At 35.1% G+C, this 26,962-nt stretch overlaps 1 protein-coding gene across 2 annotated transcripts in view; it reads left to right on the top strand.

Moving 5' to 3' along the window:
- IL17RD (interleukin 17 receptor D) overlaps positions 1-26,962 on the top strand; it is a 52,915-nt gene that overhangs the window by 21,268 nt on the left and 4,685 nt on the right. For both annotated transcript variants that reach the window (XM_035558375.2, XM_035558377.2), the window contains 11 exons: positions 11,516-11,573; positions 14,337-14,462; positions 16,805-16,923; positions 17,369-17,489; positions 18,464-18,508; positions 18,604-18,755; positions 19,565-19,630; positions 20,167-20,221; positions 21,195-21,305; positions 22,990-23,174; positions 24,422-25,358. In XM_035558375.2, the coding sequence (XP_035414268.1) occupies positions 11,516-11,573; positions 14,337-14,462; positions 16,805-16,923; positions 17,369-17,489; positions 18,464-18,508; positions 18,604-18,755; positions 19,565-19,630; positions 20,167-20,221; positions 21,195-21,305; positions 22,990-23,174; positions 24,422-25,358 (1,975 nt within the window). The remainder of the gene's footprint in view (positions 1-11,515; positions 11,574-14,336; positions 14,463-16,804; positions 16,924-17,368; positions 17,490-18,463; positions 18,509-18,603; positions 18,756-19,564; positions 19,631-20,166; positions 20,222-21,194; positions 21,306-22,989; positions 23,175-24,421; positions 25,359-26,962) is intronic.

Here is a 26,962-nt window from a genome sequence, read left to right as displayed (position 1 = left end):
ACACACGCAAAACAAAATTGACATGCTATGTCAAATTTTTTGCATTCCAGCCTTTATGTAATGTTCTGCTTTTAAGATTTCCTTGTGAGCAGCTGCTGTTATCATTTTCAAAAGTTACAAATCAAATAGATAAACTTGCCTTGTACTACAAATGAAGTATTTTCTATCTGCTAGCTCAAAGTTTGTTTGCAATGAATATCTCCAGCAATGCAGTAAATAACAGAATTGCTTTTTTAGGTAGAACAGCTACAGACAAAGCAGTTAATCCACACTCAATGACAGTTTCACTCAGAATTGTTTTAAGTGTGTTTTTTTGTGCGTATGTGTACGTGTGTGCACATGCATGCACTTTGTAATGAAATTGAGAAGTAGAGAGCAAAAAAAAAAAAAAAACGGAAATAATCGTAATTGTGAATATAAATGCAAAATAAATGAGAAAGTGGAGATTTTTAAAACACTTGTAGCAAATGATTTGATGCTATGTAACATATCTCCAAATAATGTGTTGGCACCAATATGTCCTTTCAAACCTGAAATATTTTTACTGGGTTGTTTCTATTTTTAAAAAAATACTTTTAAATACTTCAGTCATGATCTTTGACAGGCATAAGCAACTTTCAAGAATTCCGGGGGCGGTGGTGGTGGTGGTGCTAGATGCCATAGGTTATTCCAATGTCAAGATAAGACAGAGAATGCCTGTAATTATCCAAGAAAATACATGGAAAAGTATGGTTTAATGAGGGAAATTCCAAATTTCCCTCATTGAGTCTAAGGTATTAAGTTCTTTTAATAAAGAAGTATGGGAAATAGCATGCAGATTGTTGTTCTTTGGACCATTTGTTTTGAGATGTATTATCTTCCATTTTTATCAACATATGAAATTCAGGAACACCATCAAAAACTTATACCCACTTAATAACTAAGAGTTTTCCCTCATATCATTTATTCCATCTTGATACTCATTTTTGAAATATACTAGGAGCAGAATTGTTCCAGTATTCTGGATCTTATGCTTTTATAGGCATCAGTATTTCAATGATGACAATACTTGAGTTTGATCCGTGTATGTGTATATCAAGATCATAAAGCTGTTTTCTGAACAAACCTGGTAAGCCCGTATATATTGAATGCTGGACTGTGTATAATGCTAATAACTCATCAGCTATTAGTAAATCTGAAAATTAAATTTATTTGAAAAAACAAGTCAGTACTTATATACAGCAAATGCCTTTGTGTCACTTTTCTAGTGAGTAGAACTTAAATATGATAGAGGTACTTTCTGATTGTACACCATTAACATTCTACCTTTAAGCTTAGCCAAGAAGGAGTTCCTAGAAAATTTGTTGTCTCAGCTCTAAAGACAACAGACATATAATACTTAACCATTGCATGGCAGACTTACTGTCTACTATTAGCAAAATTTTGTCTATTATAGTAGTTGTCCATTACATCTTTATCTGTGCAGAGTACTTGGACTAGCATGCTAACAAATTTGGTTTACGAATTTGGTGTGCCAATTGAGACAGATCATATTGTGTTAGATGATGCATGTAAAAGTAGTGAGAGAGCCCTGATGAGAGAATGGAAAAGATGAAACGTGGCCTTCCATTTAAAGATGGGGAATTACGTGTCCAGTATTATACAAAAATAAACAAAAACTATTTGGCTGTTATCATTGTAAGTTACACAAAAACGGCAAAATGGTAACTTTTTTGGTCTTTTTCCACTTCATTTACTTTATGCAGTTAAATATAAGAAGTTAATTTTGCTGTGACCATATAACTGTGTACAGCCAGTTTCTTTACTGTTTGAGTTGAACAGAAAAACAGCAGAGAGAAAATAATTTATTTTTAAACAGGATATTGTGGTTGTAAAATCACTAAAACAAGAAAGTTCCTACTTCTCAATGTCTGTCCTGCATTATCCTTTCATTTATTTTTCCAAATGTCTGTTTGATCAGATTAATTAAACTAACTGTGTTAAAGGTCTGCAGGAAAACAAACGAAAACCAAACAGCTTTTATGCTGTTGTTTGGAGAGCGTTTATGTTAACACAAAAGCGACATCAGACTGCAAATGATGGCCAGATTTCAGTGCTGCTAACCTCACATGCTGATGGTACAATCCCTGTATTTTCCAGTATTGAGGAATTATCATAGTGAAGGAAATATGATTGTCTGATACTGAACATTGGAATGAAAGAAAGATGGAGATGGAAAAGGAGACAGAAAAGAGTGGAGAATGGTCTTAAAAATCCCTTCCCCCACCATCCTCCAGATGTTAATACAGTGGGCCTTTGAAGTCCTTAAAAATTCCATTTGCTTTTAGAAACCTGTAAATTTATTTGATTGGGTGTGAAACTAGACATTTTCTTTTTGGAAGTGGTTTTCCCTCTGGTTATCCATGTCATTGCCATTATGATCCCAGGTTTTGTGCTCTAGCTGCTGAAGATGGCAGAAAAACTGGAACTGGAGATGGTGGTATCTTCTTAATTGAGAGAGAGCCTGCCAAACTTGTGCTTTTGTGAACCGTCTTGGCTTCTGCATGGGTTCTAAGTGAAGCTTAAGAGATGCTCAGTCCTAGTTACCTTTACAGATTGTACAATTACTCGCATGAAACCTGGGATCAAAGAGCTTGTGTTAGGAATTCCTAATTTAAAAGGTAGGAATCTGGCAGCAAAACATCATTAATGAATCATTCATGATTTTGGAAATAAATTCCTATAGTTATACTCTGAGTGTCATTGCATATGTTCAGCTTCAAAGGAAAATACTTTTTTTTTGTATCTTGTTTGCTTAGAAATATCCTAATCGCCTCTTGAAACCTTTTTTTCATGGTATTCTAACTCTTTGAATGTTTTTGGGAAAGCAAAACTGTCCCTCTCAGCTTATGGTTCTGCAAGTTTTCAAATAAGTGGACAGTCAATGAAATAATATGTTTTATTGTTTCCTAGATATGCTAGTTTAAAGTAGTTATGCAATAGCTAAAATCCTGTGCTTACAGAATTGTTCCTTTAGCTTGTTCATTTTATAGGATGCTATGTAGTAAGTAGTAAGTGTGCATAGCAGGCTTCATTAATTTCACCTCTTCCATTACTTCAGAAGTGAGTTATTCTATTTGTTGTTCATAGCACAAGTCAGTGTTTCTCAAACTGAATTGTCTGGGGTCCCTCTGAAAACATCTGTACCTCTGCACCCCATTACTACCAAGGCCCAGCTACCAGTTGTGCACCTGGCTTGGCATTGCTTGTTCTCCCCTTCCCTTTCCCCATTGCCTCGTCTCCTCTCCTGTCCCTCCTGCCAGGGATCACATCCCACAAGTAAGGGAGCACTGGTTTAACTACACATTTTTGGCATCTGAGTATCCTCAGCGCATTTCTATCATGTTCATGGGGAACGTGCGTGGCTTGAAAATATTCTGATAATTTTTCAGGGGCTTTTAAAGTTTTTAAGAAGGCTTTTAATTTAACATTATTCACACAAGAAAGTTGGAAAAAATCAAGTGCGACAGGGCAGACTATAGAAAACTTCTTAAGCAATCTAGTAAATTGCCTGAGAGAAATAAGAGCTGGTGCCCTTTTTCTGCCACACTTTGCTGCGTTGAATTCCTGGGCTTGACCGAGAGATTTAAGATTTTCACGGTAGGCAGCAAATGGTATGGATTAAACTTGCTTCTATTGTCATTAAGTTGTGGCTTTAAGAACTGTCTGTTCCTTAAAGCAAACCAGTTGACATACGTTCAGTGAACAGCTACGTGGAGCCATCTTGCATACTGAAGAGTCAAGCTGTAAATACTTCTCATATTATTTCTTACTTTATTATGGTTTCCTACCTCTCTGTTGGATTGACTGATAAAGTTCAAGCTAACTTTCCACATTGCCTTTTTTAAAAATAGAGACCGAAATAGCCAGGAATGAGGCAATAATACATTTTTACTATATTATGTTGTTCAGTTGGTTGGTTCCTTGCCTTTTTTTTTTTTTTTGGTAGGATACACTTTAATCAGTGATCTTCAGTCAGCATGTTCCACTTGAAAATCTTACATGACCCCCATGAGACTAGCTGTCACACAAGTATACAAGCGTGTTTTTAGAGTCTACCTCATCCTCTGATAGGATTTAAGTCAGCAGCTGCATAATTCAATATCCTTTCATGGCAGGAGGAACTTGAGAAAACTGTACCTAGTAGAAATGCCAGAACAGTATGTTCAGACAAAATGTGGAAGACTTATGTGGAAGGTCAACCATAAAAACATAGGTAATGTCATGATTTCGTGAAAAATGACATACTGAGTGATTGTGAAAGGTCAGGACAATTCTCTTCGTCTTATCCAAATGGAGTTTGAGTTTCTTAAATATGGTTTAGGGAAATAAGTATTATATGTTCCTTTTAAAAGAATGTTGCATTTCCCAGATTCTTACGTGAAGCTTTTTTCTGGTTATACCTCGATGCCCATGGTCACTGGGCCATCTGTATGGTTTCATTTTGAGTTTTTTTTACTGCTTTAAAGGAGTTTGGCTGTCACGTTCGTTAGTACTTCTTTTAAAAAAAGGCTAGAGTGAATGCTTCATAATGCTTGCTTCAAGTCACAGGGCTTGAGCCGGGGTAAAAAAGCTGTATTCTGGGAGATGGAGAAGGAATATGCCAAATGTGAACATGTCCAACGGTTCTAAAACGAAAGGAGGCGAGTTGTGTCCGCACCAGGCCTGCTGCTCCCTGCCGGGCCACGCCACACTGAGGGGGCTTCGCCTGGAATGGGGCTTCTCCATGTTCAGAGGCTGGGCCTAATCGATCTACCAGACAACCTAATGCTCTGTCTGAAAGGGACAGTCGTGTTAATGTCCTGACACCTGGAGACTTACTGTTGAATTTTTGCAAGTAACGTGCAAGGAAAAGCAGGGTCTTTGAACACAAAAGGCTGCTCTTGAGGAGGCTGTGCTGGGGAAGGGCTGGCCAGAGGCTCCACATACAGGGAGGGTGGGGCAGTGGATGGGGATGGTGGGGTTGCAAATGTTATTGGCAATTTTTGAGGTTTAGTACTGAGTTCTGATATGAGGCTTTATACTGGTTTTTCTGCTAACCTGTTGTTCCTGTGCATGCTTATCTTGGGCCTTTGGCATTGTTTGTAACTAAGTAACTAGTATGTCCTGAACACCAGAGGGTTTTCTTGTTGATCTGAGGAAAACACTGCTTGGCTGTAATTTTTCTTTTTGATTTTCTTACGAGAGGGATTGAAAGTAAAGGGATGTAAAAGGGTTAGGGACAGAAATAGTCTTGGGGATGATAAAATTAAAGGTTTGCAGTCTCTGCTTCTGTCAACTCAGAGTAATGTTTGCAAATCCCCAGATGCAGAAGTCAGGTGTTCTCAGGGTTGCTGGATCTGGGAATCTACCTCTTGTGATGCTTGAGGACAAGTTCTAACAATTTGAGGCACTGCAGAAAAAGAAACAAAAACATTGATGGAAAAGACTGCTGGCTAAATCTAGACCTGACTGCGGGAGGTAATTATGCCACTGACTTCAGTGGAATTGTATGTGCTCACACCAAGCATGAATGTGTCTCAAAATATGGAAATGGGGAAATCTCCTCAAAGAAGCTGCTTTGTAAATATCAGTTAACAGAAGCCACTTAGTTTTTGCAATTACTTCACACTCAAAGCATGTTTTCATACTTTTTTTTAAAGGCAGAGATTGCTTTGAAGTATTAGAAGGTTCTTTTGAAAAAAAAAAAAAATTCCATAGCAACATAACCACCCCATTTTAGAATTTTCATTGTAAGAGTGGCTTTCCAAATAGGATATAGCATTTGGATGTTCTTTTTCTCAACCATTCTGCTTATATTTAAAATTAGCATCATCAAGTATGCATCTTTCTGTGTGGTCTTAAAAGTGTCTCTTTAATTTTGTTTTGATCTTGACATATTTCCTTTCACCTTTAGAATAACTAACACATTTATTATTTAAATATCCAGCTCCTGCTTGGTTCCACATAAATTCATCTGTGCCTCTGCACCTCTTGTAGGACATCTAGATAGATGGATTTCTAGTCTGTTCCAACACTTGTTGCCCCTCATCTGTGCATGCTTCTAGTTTTTCTCCTTTTACTGGTTTCTTTTTGGACTTTTCTGCTGCTCCAGGAATTTATCATGCACTTATTTTTGCTCTTGCTACTATTTATTTTCCTTACAACAGTCTCTAGAAGATGGTCACTACTTGTTTTTTTTTGACGCCATTGCTCAGAATAGACCAGTCAGCGACTATTTTTTTTTTCTGAAGCTTGAACATTACTAATTTAGCTCATGTATGCAACTTAGGAAAGAAAATATTAACTATAATTTACTATCTCTCATTAATGTATTCTTTACATCACTATTTTCAAAGTATGATCTGTGGGACAGAAGTGTACAGTATATACCATACGGTTCTGCAGCACCATTAAATTAAATAATACTTATGCATTTTGAGTGTCTGAACTATACTCACTGCTGGGATGGGTGGGTTTGATTTTTGAAGTTCCTTCACATTTGTGAATGAGTCTTTCATTTTCCCAATACGTAGTTTATAATGAAGTAAAAACTGCTCTGCTTTTTGTATCTCAGGCCAAATGCAGGATGCAAATGCCACAAAGACACATTCAGCTCCTCTGCAGCTGAACTTACTTGCAGTGGCTCCAAAGATGAAGCAGTCAAACTGTAAATAAATAACAGAACAGACTAAAATCTGGTAATTTCTTATGCAAACAATGTAATGATTTATGGGAAAGAACGTAAAAGAAACTGACTTGTTAGCAGAAGTTGAAAGAGAATATTTTGAAGAATCCAGGTCACAATTTCAAGTCTAAAATAGGCTCTGAGAAGCCTATTGATCCATGAATTCACTTTTATTAAAACTTCTTCACGGTAACTGAGATTTTTATTTTTAAATGTTATTCCCATAATTTGTGTATGTAATGCAGGAAGATATATATCTAAAGGCAAATATGAGAAACATTTAGAGTTGGAATAAGCAGTTACATCAAGAATATAGTACTAACAGTACAAAGCCATCTATCCGGTGTTTAGAATTCATTCTGCAGTCGGTGGAGTATACACAAATTGTATAGCATACATGAGTGTGGATTATGTATTCTGTTATATTCTTTTGGAAGCAGTCCAGGATGGAGGCGTATGAATAATACAGATAATTAATCCTTTCATTGATGGTTGTAGAAATATTTTAACTTGGTTGAAAACATCAAGGAAGCTTTAAAATGAAAATAGCAGATGTCAAATATAAAGCCCCTAGTTTACTGAGCACTGAGTATGATAAACATTGATTATTCATCTTGATGTTAGAGTTCAAAAACAATTGTCCCTTCAGTTTGCCTTAGGGGAGCATGAAATTAGGACCATGTGTGCATTGATTAACAACATATGAAAGATGAATCATGATTACTGTTTTGGTCTGGTGCACAAGGCTATGCTTGAGGGGTAGTGATTTCCTACCTCCTTTACCAGATCTCTGTAATTAGTGCTAGCACATATCTCTGTTTCCTAGTATTGATCTTAAAGTGGCTGCCTGACAGTGCCTATTCACACGCACAAATTGCCTTTCTTGAATGAAAGAGTGTTTGCTCAAAAAAGTTGAATGTTGAAGTGAACTTCAGTATTGTTTGTAAAAATGGTTATTCATAGGACAACTCTGAAATCATCAATTTCATCTCTGGCAGGAAGTGTCAAATAAAAAAAGATATTACTTTCAGCTTGACAAAGAATATGAAACAGTATGTGTTTTAAATTGAAGAGGAAAAAGTTCGACAACAAAAATAAAGCAGATTTAAAAGAAAATTCTTTCCATTGTATTTAATTTACTTACAGCCTCTGAAGGCAGACATTAGTTAAATTTAACTTTCCTCAGAGGCAAAATTAGTTCCTGTGGTCAAAATTTTCTTTAAGCTTTTTTTTTTTTTTCTGGAAATAGAATCCTAACTTTGTTCCTCTCTGGCCTCATAATGGGGAGAAACAGTTGTTCTAAGTGCATTTCATTAATAAGTAGTTACTGTATATGTAGGGCAGATATTAGAACACTATAAACAAACAAAGTAGAGGTTACCTTTCAATAATAATAGTCTTTGTCTCTTATGAATAATCTACTTTTTCGTGTTGAAAGATGGATGCTTAAAATGAAATGCCCACACATGCCTTGATCATCCAAATGAGTTAGTCATTCGTTCTTCCGGAGATGAGGTATATTAGTAGTATTCAGAACTCTGCTAATTTAAGATATCTTAGGATCTTAACTATCCAAGTTGTTGATGTGGATTGAGGAACAGATCCAGCCTTGATCTCTGTGACTTGAGGTACGTGCATTGTGGTGGAAATTCATTCTGACTTGCTTGCCCAACAGAGATGTGGGATTTGGATCTTAGCTTATCATGTTTTCTGCAGAGTTCTGTGTTTTGAGCTCACGTACTGTGAGACTTAATGTTATTACAGATAACAGCCCCCCACCTCCACTTTTTAACAAACAAGATTATTTGTAATTTAATCTGTGTATTTCAACTTTGATTATCTGTTTAAAGATCAGTGGTCTACAGTTTTTCTTAAAGATGTTTTGGCTATTTTCTTTCCTATGTGTTTTTTAGTCCCGGTATAAAGAAGTATGTGGACCAAAGGGATTTTATAGACAAAGCCCCAGGCAATGGAGACTTGCTTTCTAGCAATGATCAGAATAAATTAAAAGCTGCATGTAAATTCAACAAATGGTAGTGGTTAATTAACTAAGAATGTAGTACCCTAGGGCCATAACATTAGTATTTATAGTTGTCAAGTAAGATGCTCTAAACAAATTGTCTTAGCTATAAGCCATTTAAAGAGCACAACTACTTTATGGCTTAAATAGTAGGGAATGCTTCTTGGAAGAATATGTTGTTCAGCTCACAGCAGGAAGTATTTGGAGGATTAGTAGCAAAGTTTAACATGGTAAGTTGTCTGATTAGCATACATGTTATAATTTACAGCTCATATGGCAATTATCTATTTCAACATTTTAAGGTACACCTAACTCTTCCAAATTTCTACAGCCTTTTTGGACCTTTTAGACAGTTTTTGAATTTAGGGTGTGAAAGACCAAATTAATTAAAATACTTGTGCTGATTTTCAGCGATGTTTGATAGAATTTGCCTGTCATCCTCAGAACTTCAGCTCTGTAACACAAAAGGAAGACAGGTATTAAGACAGGTATTAATTTAATGGCTTATCTGCCTTTGCTCATTTATAAATATAAAAAGTTAATAGGTTTCTGTTTTTTTTTTTGCATGTTTTATCAAACACATAATGTGTCTTTTTTTTGCCCTAGTTAAAGTTAAATGAGATTTTTTTTTTTTTAATAGCGTAAAAGAAACAGAAAATGTTTCAGAAGAGAATAGAAATTAGTAGAAAAGTTAAGACTGGAAACAATTGTCACCTTCCTGTTTCAGGAAACCTTTTCAGATAGCAGCTTGCTTAATGGCAAACTAATTGAAAGCTAAACAAATGAAAAGCCACCTAAGAAGAAAGTGAGATTACAAAATTCACTTCCAAGAATAATGTCAAGATCTGCTTTGCTTTTATCCCTTATGTGCTATATTTTGCATCTTTTTCTAAGGTTACTGTACTCATTTTTTTTGTTCTTCTTTCTAAACCTATCAAGTGAGAGGCAGTGCATGTTTACACATGATCCTGACAACATCTGATTACAGTTGGAGTCCTTTTATAGTATTTACTTCTGCTCTTTACATTGTAGTGGTAAAACCAGATATAATTCCTTTTAAAGGGTATCTTTTTGTTGTTGTTTTTTTTTTTTTTTTTTTTTTTTTTATAAATGGTAAATAAGATATTTGTTGCCTTTCAGGGAATGATAAGACTCAGTGTTACAGTTTTGAACTTTGTGTCTAGTAACGGTTAGAGTAACCCTACGTTTTGTGTTTCCAAAGCCATTTCAGTGATTTTTGAAAGGTAAGTCATTGCTACCTCTAAGTCCAATGTTCTTCTGTGTAGGTGTAAGAGACACATCAGACTCATCTGCCTGCAAATGCATTCAGATTCCCCCGGGAGAGCAATGGGATAGTTCTCCAATTGGTCCTCAGCTGAGGCGTTGTCTGTTTTGATAATATTTGATAATAGAAAAGGCTGTCTGATATGGCAGAATGGATTTCTGCAATATGCATTCCTACTGAGAAAGTTACAAAATAAAATTATTGGAATTATTCCAGTTGGAAATTCACGGTATCATTTGTTCCCCTTCAACTCTTTGTTGATTTTAGCCAATAATCAATGGAAAGATTGGAATTTAAATTTCATGTCTGTGTGTTTGTCTAATTAAGCTTTTCTCAGCAAAAATTTCTTTAAAATGTTTACAATACATGTTAAAATGATAGAAGTCTCTTGATGGGGGCCTCTGACATAAATAAACCAGAAGTGTCCCAGCGCATAAACCACATCGGACTCAATCAAAGTACATTGAAATGTAAATTCCACAAGAATGATACAGCACAGCAACAGTAATTACTTGTAAATGTATCTGTATATAATAAGTTAGTGAAGGGCAGGCATGGGCACGTATCTGGACACAAGGCATTGATGCTCTGCAGTAACTGTTTCTCCCATATACAGTCCAGGCACGCTGATGAACCGGGCTGTAGGTATTTTTTTGTCCTGCCTTATTGTACCTCTGCTTATGTTGATCTTCAAGTTCCATGTGAGCGTTGAATAATACTAAACTTACAAAAAAAGGATGACTTGATTATGGGTGAATTCTGAGCGTGCTGAAAATTTGGTTTCTTAGTTTGCCCAGTGAACAATGAGGTAATAGAGTCCTTCAGACACCTGTTCCAAGGAAGTTAATAAGATGAGGAATGTCTGGGAGGTGATGAATGCTCTTTAATCACTTTATTTACTGTTTTGCTCCTACCTTTTTTTTTTTTTCTTGGAAATGATCTTCACCAAGAAAACAAAGTGCTATAGCCACAGTGCTTAACAGTACATTTTTTCTTCTTTCTGCTTGAACTTCTGATATTCTTTTTCATGACTGTAGATTTGGCATCAGCTTTGCAACAGATTGTCATTTCTCTTCTCTTCCGCACTGTATATGCCCTAGAGAACCCAATTTGATGTATCCTTAAATCTTGATTAAAGGTGGTTTTGTTTTGTACAGGCATCATTAACCTAGATGATGGAAGTTGAGAATATCAGATACCTTTATTTAAAAAATAAACTTCTGTGGTTCACATCTGTTGGGCAGGTCAGACTACTTTCTTTTCTCTTTGTTTTTACATCTTGTGTATTACATTTGGCAAATTGGTGGCAGGTGAGCACATGCAGGTATATGCAATCTGTTCTGTCATTGCTTGTATTCAGATTGTCTGACTGATGGTGTACCCAAACAGAAGGAAGAAAACCTCCTCATGAGTTCTGTCATCCTCCAAAAAACTATTTACAAAAAAAAAAAATGTTCAAAATAGGTCATTTTATTTAAATTATTTTCCTGATATTTCTCTACAGGGCCTGTCACCAGCCACCAAGATGAATGCGCTACTCAATATCACCTTTAAATATGACAGTAAGTTGAAAATCTGCAATATAATCACAAAAATCAAGGACTCTGACACTGTTGTCAATGTATACCAGCATCTTTCTTAAAAATGGCTCTAAGAATATTGTAAGCTCTTTAGTTTTGAAATAACTTTGAAATCTAGATCTGTTGCAGATGGGTCAGATGGGTCTTGTCTTTTCTGCATTTCACTGGTTAGAATAATACGGTCTAATCATTTGCAGTAGTTTCACTTTCAGATCACTTACTCAGTATTGGTAGGAGAATTATGAAGGATGTTTTTACTCTGTGGAAGAATGCAGTCATTGAAAGGTTTACTACACACCAATTCATCGGAAAGCATTATTTCAAGCTTTATGCATTTTGATATGTAATTTTTCTGGAAAAAAATCAAGTAGAAAGCCACGTTTCATGTAGAAAATATATGTAATTTTTATCCGTATACAGGAAAAGTATTTTCAAAATATATGTCTATAAGGATTAATATGGAATTTTAGCATTGAAGATAAGTAATGTCTCTTCAGCTGGGTGAAATACAAGGAGCTTTAGATTAGCTACAGTCCAAAAAGAGCCCAGGTTAGTGGAAAACTATCCATATCTCAGTGAAGTCAGGTGGTTTTAGTACTTTAGCAGAGGTGTGATGTACATGGTTTATATTGCAGCTAAACCGATAAAGTAATCATAATAATCGTAATAAGCAGATTGCAGCAATAATACCTTGAAACTATTCAAGGATCTGCTAAATGGCTGTATTTTACTGTTCTCTCTTTTTTTTTTTTTAAAGGTTTGTGTCACCTGTGTTTTCCATTCAGGGAGGCATGAATATTGAGTGCATTGGAAATTTACCTATTTGGGGGCATTTAGTGGCCATCATCAGTATACATTCAATGTGCATTCAAGAGAAGGTCTTAATTTACAGCAATGTTTGTATTAATGCCAACACAAGTCACTTTTTTTTTTTTGCCTACACAAAGAATTAATTCCAATCATCTTTATGCTTCTCTATTTTTATGCTTATTTCTGAGTTTGGAATCTTTCCTCATGAATTCATTTATTATCTAATCTGCTGTTAATGCTTAAAGAAAATGAGCAAAATTTAAGCATGTCAGATTGTACAAGAGAGAACTTCAAAAAAGTTACAATTTGTTATCTGTATAGAGGAAAACAGGAAAAAATATCAGTGAGAGCAGAGATCCCCGTGTTTAGTTAACACGATAGAGCCTGTTTAAGTCCCAGTATCTGTCATGTTTTTTCCATTAATTCTGGCACCAGGAGCTATGATTAACCAATGACAAGTGTTAATTCAAAGTTCTGCTGGCACTGCACACTTCCTGGCCAAAGGAGTAGTTTGAGTTACACAGTGCTAGGGAAAGAGGTCCCTGATATCAAGGCTAAAGAGTTCATGTAATGTGGAAATACAATCTTATACTGAATAAGCTAGCACACAAGAGAATTGGGCTTGCTGGCTGTGATTTAAATGCTTTTATTTTGCCATAAACTCTAATGAGATTCTGGTTTATGTTCTTAAATTAGTTGGGTAGATTATTTATTCAGGTGAAAAACAAATGTTTGTAGGTTTCAGTAGTTCACGTGTAGTCAAGTAAAAAGTGATTTCCTGAAAAGGGTGCATTTTTCCCCAGCTGTTTTCTTCCTAATTCTGTTGATCTTTAAAAAATGTAAATCAATGACTCACAGTGAAACCTCAGATATTTGTGCTATATTGCATTTTGGCAAATTGTCATTTGACCATAACATTTTAGCAACCAGAATCCAAAATCTCGGGCTTTCTATTAATTAGTTCCAGACCTAGCAAAAAACTGTTACTTCAAAGTTTCCATCGAAAGAGATACTCTGTTCTCCTCAGAGGAAGTTCATGCTGTCATTCCCTTCACTCGTAGCAAGAGAATTCTACAAACAGCAAAGTAAATACCAATTGCCCAGCTTTTGAAAAAAGCGATGCTGTACAAACCATTCTATTTTTAATTGTGGGGTAGTTACATAAAAGGCCTCTTACCATTGTTGTTTATAGCACGAAGCCATTTTCTAAAACTGCTTTTTAGTTAGCATTTTTTCCTTCCTTTCTTTAAGATCACACCTTATAATAGCACTTAATTTTCATGTTTTAGTTTTACAAACTCTGTATAGACAAATACATAGCATATAGATTATGTCTGTTTTTTAGAATTTATCATTGGCCAGTAATATATAATCTACTGATTAACTTGTTGGTTTTACTCGTTCAAAAGCGGGATGTTTTTTAATGTGTACATGTTCATGTATGTTATGCTCCAGAACTATTGAATTCCCTAGCCACTACTTCTCTTTGTGCCACAGAATATGAGCCTAAATATTGTAATGCTTTAAAAATAATAAAATTTGGTATTACTTATCTTGTTTAAATCACATACGGATTTACTTTCTGTGATACAGGCTATGCTGGTATTATAAACTGGTAATCTTTGGAGTCCTGCAGATTAGGCTTTTGCAACTGGTGAGTGGTTGTGCTCAATGATTTGGAAAGTTTTTCATTGTCCTAAGACAAAAGGTTCGCCTAAATTTACTATACAGTTTTTTTTTTTTTAATGAAATAGTGTACATGTACTTTCACTTTGCTTAGTCTTGAAGAAAAGTTAGGAAATTAATTTAATTCTTTATTCACAAGGAGAGATGTGTGTCCTGCTGAAACTGAATAATCTTCAGAATTCTTTGGTATGGCACAAGATAATCAGCTAGTATGTTTTCCTTAAAGCATTTTTTCCTCTGTGTTTTTAGACTGCACTCCTTATCTGAATTCAGTGGGAAAACATGTAATCGGAGATGTGCAGAATATAACAATCAGTCAGTACGCATGTTACGAACAGGTTGCAGTGACAATACTTTGGACAGCAAATGCCATTGGTAAGTAGTAGAGGAAAATGGAGTAAACACAGCTGATGATGCACGTCCTCCATTTGGAATCGTCTCTCTTCTTGAGGTTATTTTTCCAGCTGTGACAGCCATTAAAACCAAGTATCAAAATAGACTGAATTGTAGAACCAGATTTTTGAATTGATGTGTCACAAAATGTTAAAACCAAGATTTTTGAAATTAATGAAGCATGTTCAATCATATAGGTCCCACTAAAAATGCTATTATAACTGATGGATCTTTAAGTGGGAACAAAAAAGTTTTTTCATTGATAAAATAAATATTTTTTAAAAAGTTTTTGTCTTGATATCATACTTTTTAATTTCTATTTTTATGTACATTATAAATTCACACGTAGATTATATATGTGTTAATATTAGTAGTTCGTGCTCAAAGTTTTTTTACTGGTAGGTATGTATGATCAAAAAAGTTTGGAGACCACTGCAGTAGTGTGTGCTCTCTCTGTACTGCATCTCACCATTTGTTTTTCTTGCATACTCATTAAGGTGCTGAACAAAGTAATTAATATAAACTCATTTTCTTCAGTGACCATCGTTTAGCAAATGAAAAACCTGGAGTTTCCTTCTTGAATGTTTTTAGTACTTCATTAAAGAATTTCATCTGCAAAGGTGCTTTTCGGTATCAAGTACATCATTACAATTAGAGTTAAGCGCAATACATTTTTCAGAATTAAAACATTTGTTTGTTGCCTATTCTTTTGCTCATACAGCAGATAAGATTGAATACTTCATGGTTTGTAATTCCTCAAAAAGCTTTTCAGTTATTGTTTTTTCTTGTGATTTAATAAGAGTTGAAAGTTTGCATTTATGTGGTAAGATTACACCCTACGTGATGAGATATGGCTGCTAATGAAGATTTGTATTCTTGAACTTGACATGCATTTTTAGAATAGACCTACATTTATTAAATCAAATATTTTAGCTAAGAAAAAAATGTTGGATTTTCTCTGTGACTTCCTGGTATTAATTCATGCCTTCAGAATTTGATAACACATTAAATTTGTAACAGAAAATAATGATTAATTACTGGGGTTTAAGACAGTATGTGGAAACTACACTGCAAAGCTGTGCAGTTGAAACCATTTGGTAATCTTCATCTGCAGACTGGATGAATCAAGTCTCTATGGCAAACAAAGCTCGTTGTTCTTTCTTGTAATGATCAGAGGTTAATCCTCTGGAAAGTGTGAGGACAGAACTGCTGTTGAAACATCTCGGGTGACATGGAGATTGGACACTTTCTCTTTCGTGGTCTTCGTGTAAGCACAAATAGTGCTTTTGTTCTATGGGATATTAAGAACATATTGGGCAATGCATGGTCTTTCTTGTATACGTGATTATAAAAATAAATAAATAAATAAATAAAAATCTAATGGAACAGAGGGGGCTTGAAAATCATACTTTTTTTTTTAGTTTGCCAAACATAGTATGTAATCAAATTTGTTTTGATTCTTGTCACATATAGCTTTACAAAAGCTGTGTCTGTGCCTTTGATAAATATGTATTCTGCCATACGTAATGCTGTTGAACAGATGTAATTACATGGAGTAATGCTAGTTAGTCTTGAAGAACTGTGCAGTGACGTTGATACCTGAGCCACAAAACTATCACAGCATAATACTGATATTCTCCTGTGACATTTGCATCACCATGACTCTATTTAGTCATGCAATGAAGTAACTCCGTGATGAGAACGTTGTGAAGAAATGCAAAGACAATGCTGAGAGTCGATTATGTTAGAGTAGCTTGAAAAAAAGGGTGTAATTTTGGCATCACTTACAAATAACTGGATGTATGCACTTACTGGCATAAATTCCATTCCATTTAAGTCAATATTCCTGTTATCCTGTAGTATACTAGAAATAAAGAAGTTGTAACAACTACTATCACTTTAACCTAGTAGTTTATAAATGATAAGAATGTGTTATAAAGGAGTATTATTATAATTTGTTAGCAAACGTATTTTATTGCAAATAATGGAAATGTGATGCTACTATAAAGTACTGCTGATGAAGGTACTGATTATTTAGATTGTAGGGATAATTTGGAAGCCCTGTCTGCAATGTGGGCCCCTCTGCTCTAGGCATTACACAAGTATGCAATAATTACAGCCTTCGCCAAAGGCTAAATTCTAAATAGGCAAGATAGAAAATGTTGGAAGAACTGACACACAATGGCAAGTATTAAAACACGAACGTATTTCATATGAATGTTAGGATTTATTTTTAAAGACAAATGAACTATCTTCGTACTGTATAAAATATCACAGAACACCTTTTGAAATATTAGCCTATTTGAATGTCCTGCTGTTTGCAGGGATTGAATACCTGAAAGGATTTCGAGTCATCCTCGAGGAGTTAAAATCTGAAGGAAGACAATGTCAGCAGATGGTTTTAAAAGATCCAAAGCAGCTCAGCCCAAGTTTTAAAGGAACAGTAAGTGCTTTGTTTCAAGAAATATTTTATTGTTACTTGATTGTGTGAAGTCTTGAAAGTATTTATTTGCTGTGTATAAATGTGTATATATTTACCTAGATACACGTTTAATGTGCTGTTTACTAGGATGCAGATTGCTTCCGAACATTATTTTTCTTTAATGAATAGTTGTCGATCTAGAGACAGATGTAGTCCCCTTCTGTAGAATTTTTCCTGAGGCTGGAAATTGTCATGAAATCTTTTTGGGTGACTGTGGAGTACAGGTGCATATTTGAAACAGTCCATATCCCGATTCTGTATTATGCTTCCTCATGATGGTGTGTAGCAGAGGGATGAATAAAGGGTTCTTAATGTATTAGTTTCTGCTCATGTTTGCAGAACTGTGGGCCTGTTTGAGAGAAAATGCTTTTAGTTATAATAGTTGCAATCTTGTGTTTTTGTGTAGGGAATGGAATCTCATCCCTTCCTAAATCTGAAGTTTGAAACAGATTACTTTGTAAAGATTGTTCCTTTTCCTTCCATTAAAAATGAAAGTAATTATCACCCATTTTTCTTCCGAACTCGACGTAAGTATTGTGTACAGTATAGTATTACGTAACATCTCTTTCTTTACTCCCCTCCCCTCCTTTTTTTTTTCTTTTCTTGTCAGAAAAAGCTTTTCTGATGTAAAAGAATAGCTTTTCATGTAGCAGATGATGATGTTAGGGGAGACTGGGTTAAGATAGGTATTGACATAGTCTTTGAAGGAAGGACTGGGTGTTATATGGCAAGAACTTGCATGCCTCTGATAAATCTATGGCATATAATACGTTCGCCAACAACCAGAAGAAGCAGCTTGTATTAACTCCTTTCCTTCCCCTCACTGGACATTGTGAACAAGCTCAGATTGTTTTTGCTTTTGAGATCAATTTCAAGAATGGGTATATAGACATAAATACAGATGAGTACATATCAAACTAGATAGTAACAACTCGGGTAGAATTTCTCAATATTATTTAGCAATTAGCAATTCTCATTGGAGCTAAAGAGAAGGAACTTAAATAAACTCAGTGCTTAAATAGTCTGATGGCAGTCTAACTCTAAGCACCCTTTTGGGTGTAACGTTTGTATGTATCTTGTGTTTTTTTTTCTGTATAAAACTTTCTTAAAATATTTTCAAGCCTGTCTGTTGATGTGTACCAAAGTAGCATTTGTGTGCTCAGCAAACTTATTTATTTTAAGTAAATGTAATTAAGGCCAGTTTCAACTTCTTCCTCTCCTGCTGAGCTGCGCCTGGTGCTATCCCCTTTGTCTCACTAAGGACTACTGTTTTCAAATTACTGAACCTATGTTTCTCATATAAAGATGAGAAGGAACTTCAATCATAACATAGAAGCTGGGTTTGCAAAATATATTTACTCCAGGCATATTATAGACTGGGAAAGGAATGAAGAGTACTGCCCTCCAAATGCTGAAGTAACTCCCTTCTTTTGCCCCTTTTTTTTTTCCTTTAAATAGCATTTGGATACTGTATCATTAATATTTTTTTGTGTTTTTGTAGCATGTGAGTTGTTGCTACAGCCAGAAAACCTTGTCTGCAAACCTTGTAAGTTAAATGTAATTTTTTCTTTATATTTATCTTATAAAAAGTCACTGTCATTGAAGAGTCAGTTGCCAATTCATGAATATCTCCTCTGACAGACTGGAAGCCAAGAAATCTGAGTGTTACCCAGCAGGGTTTTAACATGCAAGTGTCTTTTGATCATGCTCCCCACAACTTTGGGTTTAGATCCTACTTTCTTCACTACAAACTTAAGCATGAAGGACCATTTAAGCAGAAGACCTGCAAACAGGTACGTCACTGCATTTTTCAACTCTTAAAAGCACAGAACCCATTAACATAGATGTTCTAAGGTTTTACAGAAACTTTAAAAACTTACTATAATACAGAATACTATTGTTTTTAAAATTTTAAATTATTTGGTACTATTTCTGTAAATAATAATTGCATTGTGATAGAACTCATCAGTCACAACCAGTCTTGAGTGCTCCATTGGTGCTGGATACTATAAGCAAAGGCGAAGAGACCGTTCTCTCTTTTAAAGACCCTATAACTGATTAGTACTTCAAACTGCAGTTTATTATTTTTGTTAAAAAATATTGTTATCATGTAATATTATCTCTACACTAAATTTTACCACTTAAAAGATTATCCATTTGAGATGGTATCACAAGATAGCTCTCGTTTCAGTATGCGTGGAAGTAGGCTGTGATTTTTTTACAGCTGTGTGTATGTCCTCTTATGGGAGCTGCAATTTGCTATATTGTTTCCCTTAACTTTGGTTAGCATTTAATAGCAAATTTGATCTCAATGGTCAACCTTTGATCCTAAGTCTCTGAAAGCTAGGGAGCTTCAGGGCATAACATAGCTTGTGTTAGACCAAGGTTTTGAGTGTTTTTTTTGGATAATCAATCATAATTGATTTCTGCAGAGAGAGGATTGTAGTCCTTGCATATTTGAATAGGGAAACTCAGTTTTTATGGTTTAGGATGTCGTACTTCAGGAGAGCACCATACATTCCTAAATCAATGTGACTGTATTTTGTATTAGGTTTTAAAAGTATGTGAATGGCTAGCAAAGTGTTTTCTTTCTTTGATGTAGGAGCAAAACACAGATACTACAAGTTGTATTATTCAGAACGTAACTCCAGGGGACTATATAATTGAGGTAACATTTAGAAACTCATTTGTACTACAGCTGAATGAATATATTAATGGGGGGAAAAATGAAACTAAAGTATTTCAAGTCAAACTGTTTGGTAAAATTAGATTCAGGCATCTCTGCTGAGGTACCTTGGGCAAGTAAAGGCAGACTGTTCTTGACCTTTCTATAGCTTTGCTTCTCTAAGCACTTAGTACTTTCATCTGTGCCTTCAAGTAAAATTGTGGGCCTGCGTAATTCTTGCACTTTGATTCTTAATTAGAATTCTGTAGTTTGGTCAATTTCCACTATACTTGAAAGCTGTGTATTTCTTTTGGTGATGACAGTAGGTGAAGTCTAAAAGTTAATATCACAACAGTAAACTATGTATGATCAAAGACGAGTGATTTCACTAGTTACTACTTTAAGGTGCTCTTTAATTTTAACTTTTGAACAGTAAGTTTCACATCTGGTTGTGAAAGTTGGTATAGTTGTTTATATATTGCAGAAAATAAATAAAATGAAATTTCCACAAAATAAAATTCAACTTTTACTTTTCAAAGCTGGTTGATGACACTAACACAACAAGGAAAACAATGCACTATGCACTAAAACCAGGTATGTTTTTTTTTTTTTTTTAAAGCAGTATACAGTATATATATTATTAACTTAGATTCAGTTTTAATTATTTTGAAAATAAATGTTGATTTGACATGTCTGTTTGCTGTAATCAAGACTATTGAGGCAAATGTACCGTGATCTTTTGACCTAATGAAAAGAGAGTACACGTGCACACTTGCACATAAAAATGTGCATCTCTGTACATTTATATTTAGTACAGTTTAGATCAATATATAGTTGGAAATCTTTGTGGGAAAGTCACATTTGTTGTGCATATGGATATGAAAAGTCATAGTCTGTATCTTAATCGCAAACAAATGATGCATGCAGTAGTGTGGAAATAATGTAATGAACTATGAGAGCAGCCTAAGAACACTACCTGACTGTGCACTTCAGCCATGAAATGAAATTTAGCAGTGTGAAAAACCTGTCAGGTGAATGCTTGGCATCTCTATGTATTAGACCAGTCATTGAGAAATTAAACAGGGATTTCAAAATATAACTGCAGACCAAAAACATAGATGAAGGCAACAGACAAAATGGTCTGATTGCTAATGCACATTGCTAAAGGTAATCTCTGCAGGCATTCAGTTTTTCCCTAAGTGGCTAGTTCAGCACTCTGGAATGAAAATTTGACAGGCCAAATGACTGGTATGTATAGTATTAAAAACTAAACTCAGGTAAAGTTCCCCTCATGGGGGGGTGAGGTGGGGAGTGACGACACACAGTCTGAGTTGGCATACAGCACTTGTTACTTCTTGTTGCTTACATTAGTTGCTCTAATGCTGTGGTGATGAGGGCAATCAGCATAAAAACTATTTAAAACGGAGCAGAACATGATGTTTGATTTCTCTGTATATTTGAGAATGATCTGATAATAGTGTGTGCTGCAGCAATTTTTTTCTCAGTGTACAGATTTGATTAAATAATTATAATAAACCCATGCCTAATTCTGCTTTATTTTTCAAAGTACATTCTCCGTGGGCTGGACCAATAAGAGCTATTGCCATTACAGTCCCTTTAGTTGTCATTTCAGCATTTGCAACACTTTTCACAGTGATGTGCCGCAAGAAGCAGCAAGGTAAGAGTTTGTTCAATACAGAGTTCCATTTAAGATGTACTTTTGCAACAAAAAAGGTCCTAGCTAGTAGGTTTATTCCAGAAATACCTTCTTCTGAAGAGCTTGCTTTCTTTATAACTTCTTCATCTTTCCTTCCCACACCCTTTTTGTGTGTTGAAACTTGTAGCAAATTCTTAATCCAGTGCTTGATGGTGATTTTTTTGTTGTTATTAAAAGTGTTGTTAACTTTTTAAAAGTTAATAATTTTTACTTTTAAAAAAATATTAATCAGGAGCTCACTGTAGAAAGAAGAGAACAGAAGAGTAGCTGGAAATATTTTTGATTTAAGGTTTCTTTTTATTCATGAAAATACTGCATGTCAGTGTAGAATATCAACATATCTGTAAATTGTCTTATTTTAAACATTCCTTTATTTCATTCAGAAATGTCTAGTTAATATTTATTTTAAACCGGAAGGAAAGTAAAGCCATGTGATACAAATATAATTCTCAGCACTGTCTGAAATACTACTCGTATCTATTAATGCAGATTTGCTCGCTTTCCTGGAAGTTGCCTTTACACTTCATCCTAAGTGTTCTCCCTAAATTTACTCTTCCTAAGACTCGCAGTTTCACACTTTCTGCAGAAGTTGCAGAAACTTCTGTAATTTAGTTTCCATCCCTTTTCACTGACTTCTCTCTCCTCTGCGTCCAGGACCTGGCAAGCTGTGCTTGTTACATTGAGATGTTAAAAATCAATTGACATTTTTTGTGGAATCTAGGGAATCATGCGGTTTCATGAATATGGAAAAAGAGGTTACATTCCCCAAGCCTCGCGTATCTGTGTTATCCATCTGAATTTTGGAAATGAGGTATACTGCAAGTGCTATATGCTGTCTGGGTTAAATCCTTTTACCTTCTGGTCTTCTGTGGCTGTTCTTTGCTTGCAGCTAGCACAGTTCCAACAAAAAGACAAATCACTGGGGATTTGTCTACAGAGAGAGGTGTTCCGGATTAGTTATTCCTGATGAAAAATAAAATTGTTGTAAAATAAATCCATAGATGGAAGTTTAATTTTGAGTAAAAAATGCGTATTCCAAAATACAGTTTAACCAACTGTAGAACTAGATTGAATTAGCTTGGTGTGAAGCACTCATGTTCTGGTGTAAAAGCATCCATACAGGAAAGAAAACACTAATAACTATCTGGATTTAAGTTAATACTATCTTAATTCAAATTAATGTCCATACATAACATACATACCAGAGAGATACTGTATGATGTTCTGAAAGTATCTATATTCTTGGAGTTTAATGTTCTTACCTGGTGTTTTATTAAAAATTTCTGTTTTATTAAAAAAGTAAATAAAAGACTGTTATGCAGGAAGCTCTTGATGATGGTACATCTTTAAAGCCTATGGTGTTTGAACAGTGTGGTGAAACATCATTCTATTTATAAACTAAAACTGTCTTGAGTTTTTTGAGTTGTACAGTAATAATTTCACATTTCACTTCCCAAGTATGTTCCACGTATGTAGCAGGTCCAAAGCTGGTAAATAGAGGGTATGCAATTTTTCAGGCTGGAAATGAATTATCATTTGAAAAAAAGTCTTTATTACGTGCTTTAGTGAAGAGCCTAATAAAGTTTAAAGCAAACAAACAAACACACTTTTATTGTGTGAACTCTCTTCCTCTCTTCCAATTTAGAAAATATATATTCCCATCTAGATGAGGAGAGCTCAGAGTCTTCAGCATATGCTGCAGGTCTCCCTGTGGAAAGACTTCGTCCCCGGCCAAAAGTGTTCATCTGCTATTCCAGTAAAGATTGCCAGAAACACATTAATGTCATCCAGTGCTTTGCTTATTTTCTTCAGGACTTTTGTGGCTGCGAGGTAAGCTCCACATTTCTTCTGTAAACAGAATTGCTTTAATTAAAACAGTACCCACAAAACTCATAGTGATATGTGCTTGAAGTGGGCTATTTCAATGCCTCCTTTCAACAGATGTAATTTTCATTATTTTTCTACATATTGCCTATGTAAGTTTTCTTATCATAGTCTGCATAGAAGACAGAATTGTGGAAAATGTGTACTGCATTGATTTCAGGACTTTTATTCAGCCATATTTAGTGAGTTTTATGTTAACTGCTTTTTCTGTGTAGAAGGTCATGCATCTTTATAATTGGCACCCACACAAGTATTAAAGATATAGTTCAGTATTTCTAAAAATATCTTTCACATCAGAACTCTGAAGTGGTAATACCAAATATGCACACTTGGATATACCAAAAATCCTGTTCATACAGCAAATCTATGTATTCATTGATATTCTATATTGATTTTTGTGGATTTTTTTACTTCCTTTCTGTTCCGTCGTTGTTGTAAAATCAGCATCTTTTCTTATTTTTGATTTAAAGCCAGACATCAAAATTGCTACTTTAAAATACTAGGCTCAGAATCTGAGACTGTTTTCTAAAATATGATCAATATGCAGCCAGTTATTCACTTTATAATTGTAAGAAAAGTCAAGATAATTACTAGTTTATTTTCGTTGAATTTTAATCCTGCCACTGAATCTAAATGTGTGAATTGGAACTTTTTTTTAGCTATACAGCAAATCTGACCTCTGGTGGCCAAACATATTAAAATAATCGATGCCCCACATGTTTGGGGATGTTCACAATTTATTCACAGGCTTAAAATGTTTCAGACTTTAAGTAATAAATAACCAGCAAAACGGGTTCATGTAGTAACTAGCATTGTAAAACAATCTGGAAGGTTTTCCTTTTTACCTTAGCGGTTCACTGACTTGCGTAGCCCAGTGAAATATTCAGCCTACAGGCAGAGTTTAGGCTGAACATAAGCCCTTGCTTATTTTGGTGAATAATTACTGACATGGTTAATACCGGTGATTCCAGTTTGTCCACTACCAATGCTGTGTTAATTATTACTTAAATCTCTTTTAAAACCTCTTGAGTTTACATCAAGGGCAAGACATAGTTAAACTCATGATTAATTTTCAATTGTTGTGTAAATACAACCTGACTTGCTGAGCATTTATAAAACATTTAGATGTTATTAGTAAATGTATCTAATAACCTAATAATAAAAATCACCCAGAATGTTCTTTTCTCTTCCAGGTGGCTCTAGATTTGTGGGAAGATCTAAAAATTTGTAAAGAAGGTCAGAAACAGTGGCTTATAAAAAAAATAAATGAGTCTCAGTTTATCATCATCGTGTGTTCCAAGGGAATGAAATACTTTGTTGAAAAAAAGAACTGGAAACACAGAGGGGTAACCAAAGACACGGGACAAGGAGAACTCTTTCTGTTTGCTGTGTTGACTGTTGCAGAGAAGCTTCGTCAGGCAAAGCAGAATTCAAATGACCTCTGCAAGTTCATTGCAGTCTATTTTGATTACTCCTGTGAAGGAGACATCCCTGGTATTCTGGATCTGAGTACAAAATACAAACTCATGGACAATCTCCCTCAGCTTTATTCACATTTACATTCCAGAGACATTAGCGTTCAGGATGCAGAGGTGTTTCCTGTTAATGTTAGTAAAAGGAATTATTTCAGGAGCAAATCTGGTAGGTCCCTTTATGTTGCCATTTGCAATATGCATCAGTTCATTGATCAGGAGCCGGATTGGTTTGAGAAACAATTTATTCCCTTCCTTCCATCTCCTTTACATTACTCGGAGCCTGTCATGGAAAAATTTGACTCAGGCTTGGTTTTAAATGACTTAGTGAATAAACAGGTGACAGATGATGATTTTTACCTGAAAACAGATGTAAATATTATTTCAGCTGGAAATTCAGACTCTCGTATAATTCAGCACTTAAACCTTGGAGAAGATATAGAAACTCAGGACATTCAGGGTGGTGGCAGCTCTGTTCTTCAGCCATTGTTACATTCTGTTAAAACTTCAAATCTGAAAAATATGCCTCGAGATTCTGGAATCTATGATTCGTCTGTTCCTTCATCTGAACTATCTTTACCCTTAATGGAAGGACTACTGACAGACCAAACTGAAACATCTTCTATTACAGGAAGTGTTTCTTCTTCATCAGGATTAGGTAAGATACAGCAGTGTTTTAAAAAATATATTTGAACATCTCAAAATACTAAAGATACTATGTAAGGAGCCAGATAGAGAGCTGCAGAGGAAGGTAAGGATTATGTGCAGGTGGTCAAAAAAGATAGGTTTTTAATAACATTAGAAGAATTAATCTTTTCCTTTACTTGCTGTGGGGAGGGGATCCTTAGCTTAGTAAGATTTCATTAAAGTTATATTAATAAGCCACTTTCATTGATTCACTTAATAACTGGAGAGATTGCATCTTCCTTCCAGAGAGACTCCTTGACAGCTGGCATGCTCAGCTGGCAGCTGTGTGGCTTAATCAAGAGGGTAATATGGTGAAACATTCTTACAGAAAGGCCGTAAATCTAAAACTGACATACTATTTTACTCCAGCACATGCTAGAACCTTTAGGGATACACTCTATACTGAGTGGTTAATTCAAGTTTCAGAATCGCATTGGGTTTCTCATCTGTTACGGAGCTGAGACGGATGAGCAAAAAGGTTTCAGTGGAGGAATTTAAATGCTTGGAAGACACTCTCCAAAATAGATATGGAGATTTACATGCATACAGTTAGATGGTATAAATATTGCCTTGGACCATATTAAAAGTTGATCTGACCTTACTAGTGTGAATACATTGAATTGACATCACAGCTACATCAGTATGGAATGTTTCAGCAATTGTATATATTAGGATAAAAATGTTGTTTGAGATTTTCTTGGAGCAGCTACAACAGGTGAACAGCATTTTGATGCTGATATGCTGTTTTGCTTTCTTGAATGAGTCTTGACAATGAGCTAACTTGGTAGACTTTTCTTTTACCTAAATGCATTCTTTTGATTATTCAGATAATTCATAAGCTATCTTTGATGCCAGAATTATGTTAAGGAGGGAATATATAGATACTGGTTGATAGATACCGCGTTTGTATATATAGTCTTAATAGTCTGTAGAACAAAATAACTAGAACTTGAAAACTTTCCATGGAAAAAATACAGATTTATTGATTTAATTGCATAACCCATAAATAGCCAGTTATTGTTTCAAAATTCATATTATATTCTTTAATTTCCTGCTGTCTTCTAACTCAGCCTTTTCACATATTTGTGGAAAAGCTTACAGACAATATCTATAAAGGTTCTAGTATGTGCTGGACAAAAGTTGGGTGCTAGTTTTAGATTTATGCCTCTGTAAGAATGCGTTACCAGTATTCCCCCTCATGGCTCAATCACAGAGCTGTCAGCTGAGTACCTCAGCTGCCAAGTGGTCTCTGAAAGAAAGTAGTAGTCTTTCCAGTAATTGAATCTCAAGTCACATACCTAGTTGTTAACATGTTTCAGCTATAGAGGTTAAGCATTATAGCACTGCCTGGTGAAGGTGCATCTTAACACTGATGTTGTAACATCCAAAGAAACCAAAATAACTTCTGCCATTTTCTCATTCTTTATCCCTGTCCAAAAACACTATTGTGACTAGCACTCAAAATTCCCCTCACCCAAACCATGGTCCTAACTGGGTGCAAAGAAGATAGTATCTAGAACTGAATATCATCTGCCTACTAAATAGATTGCAACCCATTACATCTTTTTACGGTCC

The sequence above is a fragment of the Cygnus atratus genome, chromosome 10, assembly GCF_013377495.2.
Source record: "Cygnus atratus isolate AKBS03 ecotype Queensland, Australia chromosome 10, CAtr_DNAZoo_HiC_assembly, whole genome shotgun sequence".
Taxonomy (NCBI): Eukaryota; Metazoa; Chordata; class Aves; order Anseriformes; family Anatidae; genus Cygnus; species Cygnus atratus.
This window is presented reverse-complemented; position numbering and strand designations above follow the sequence as displayed.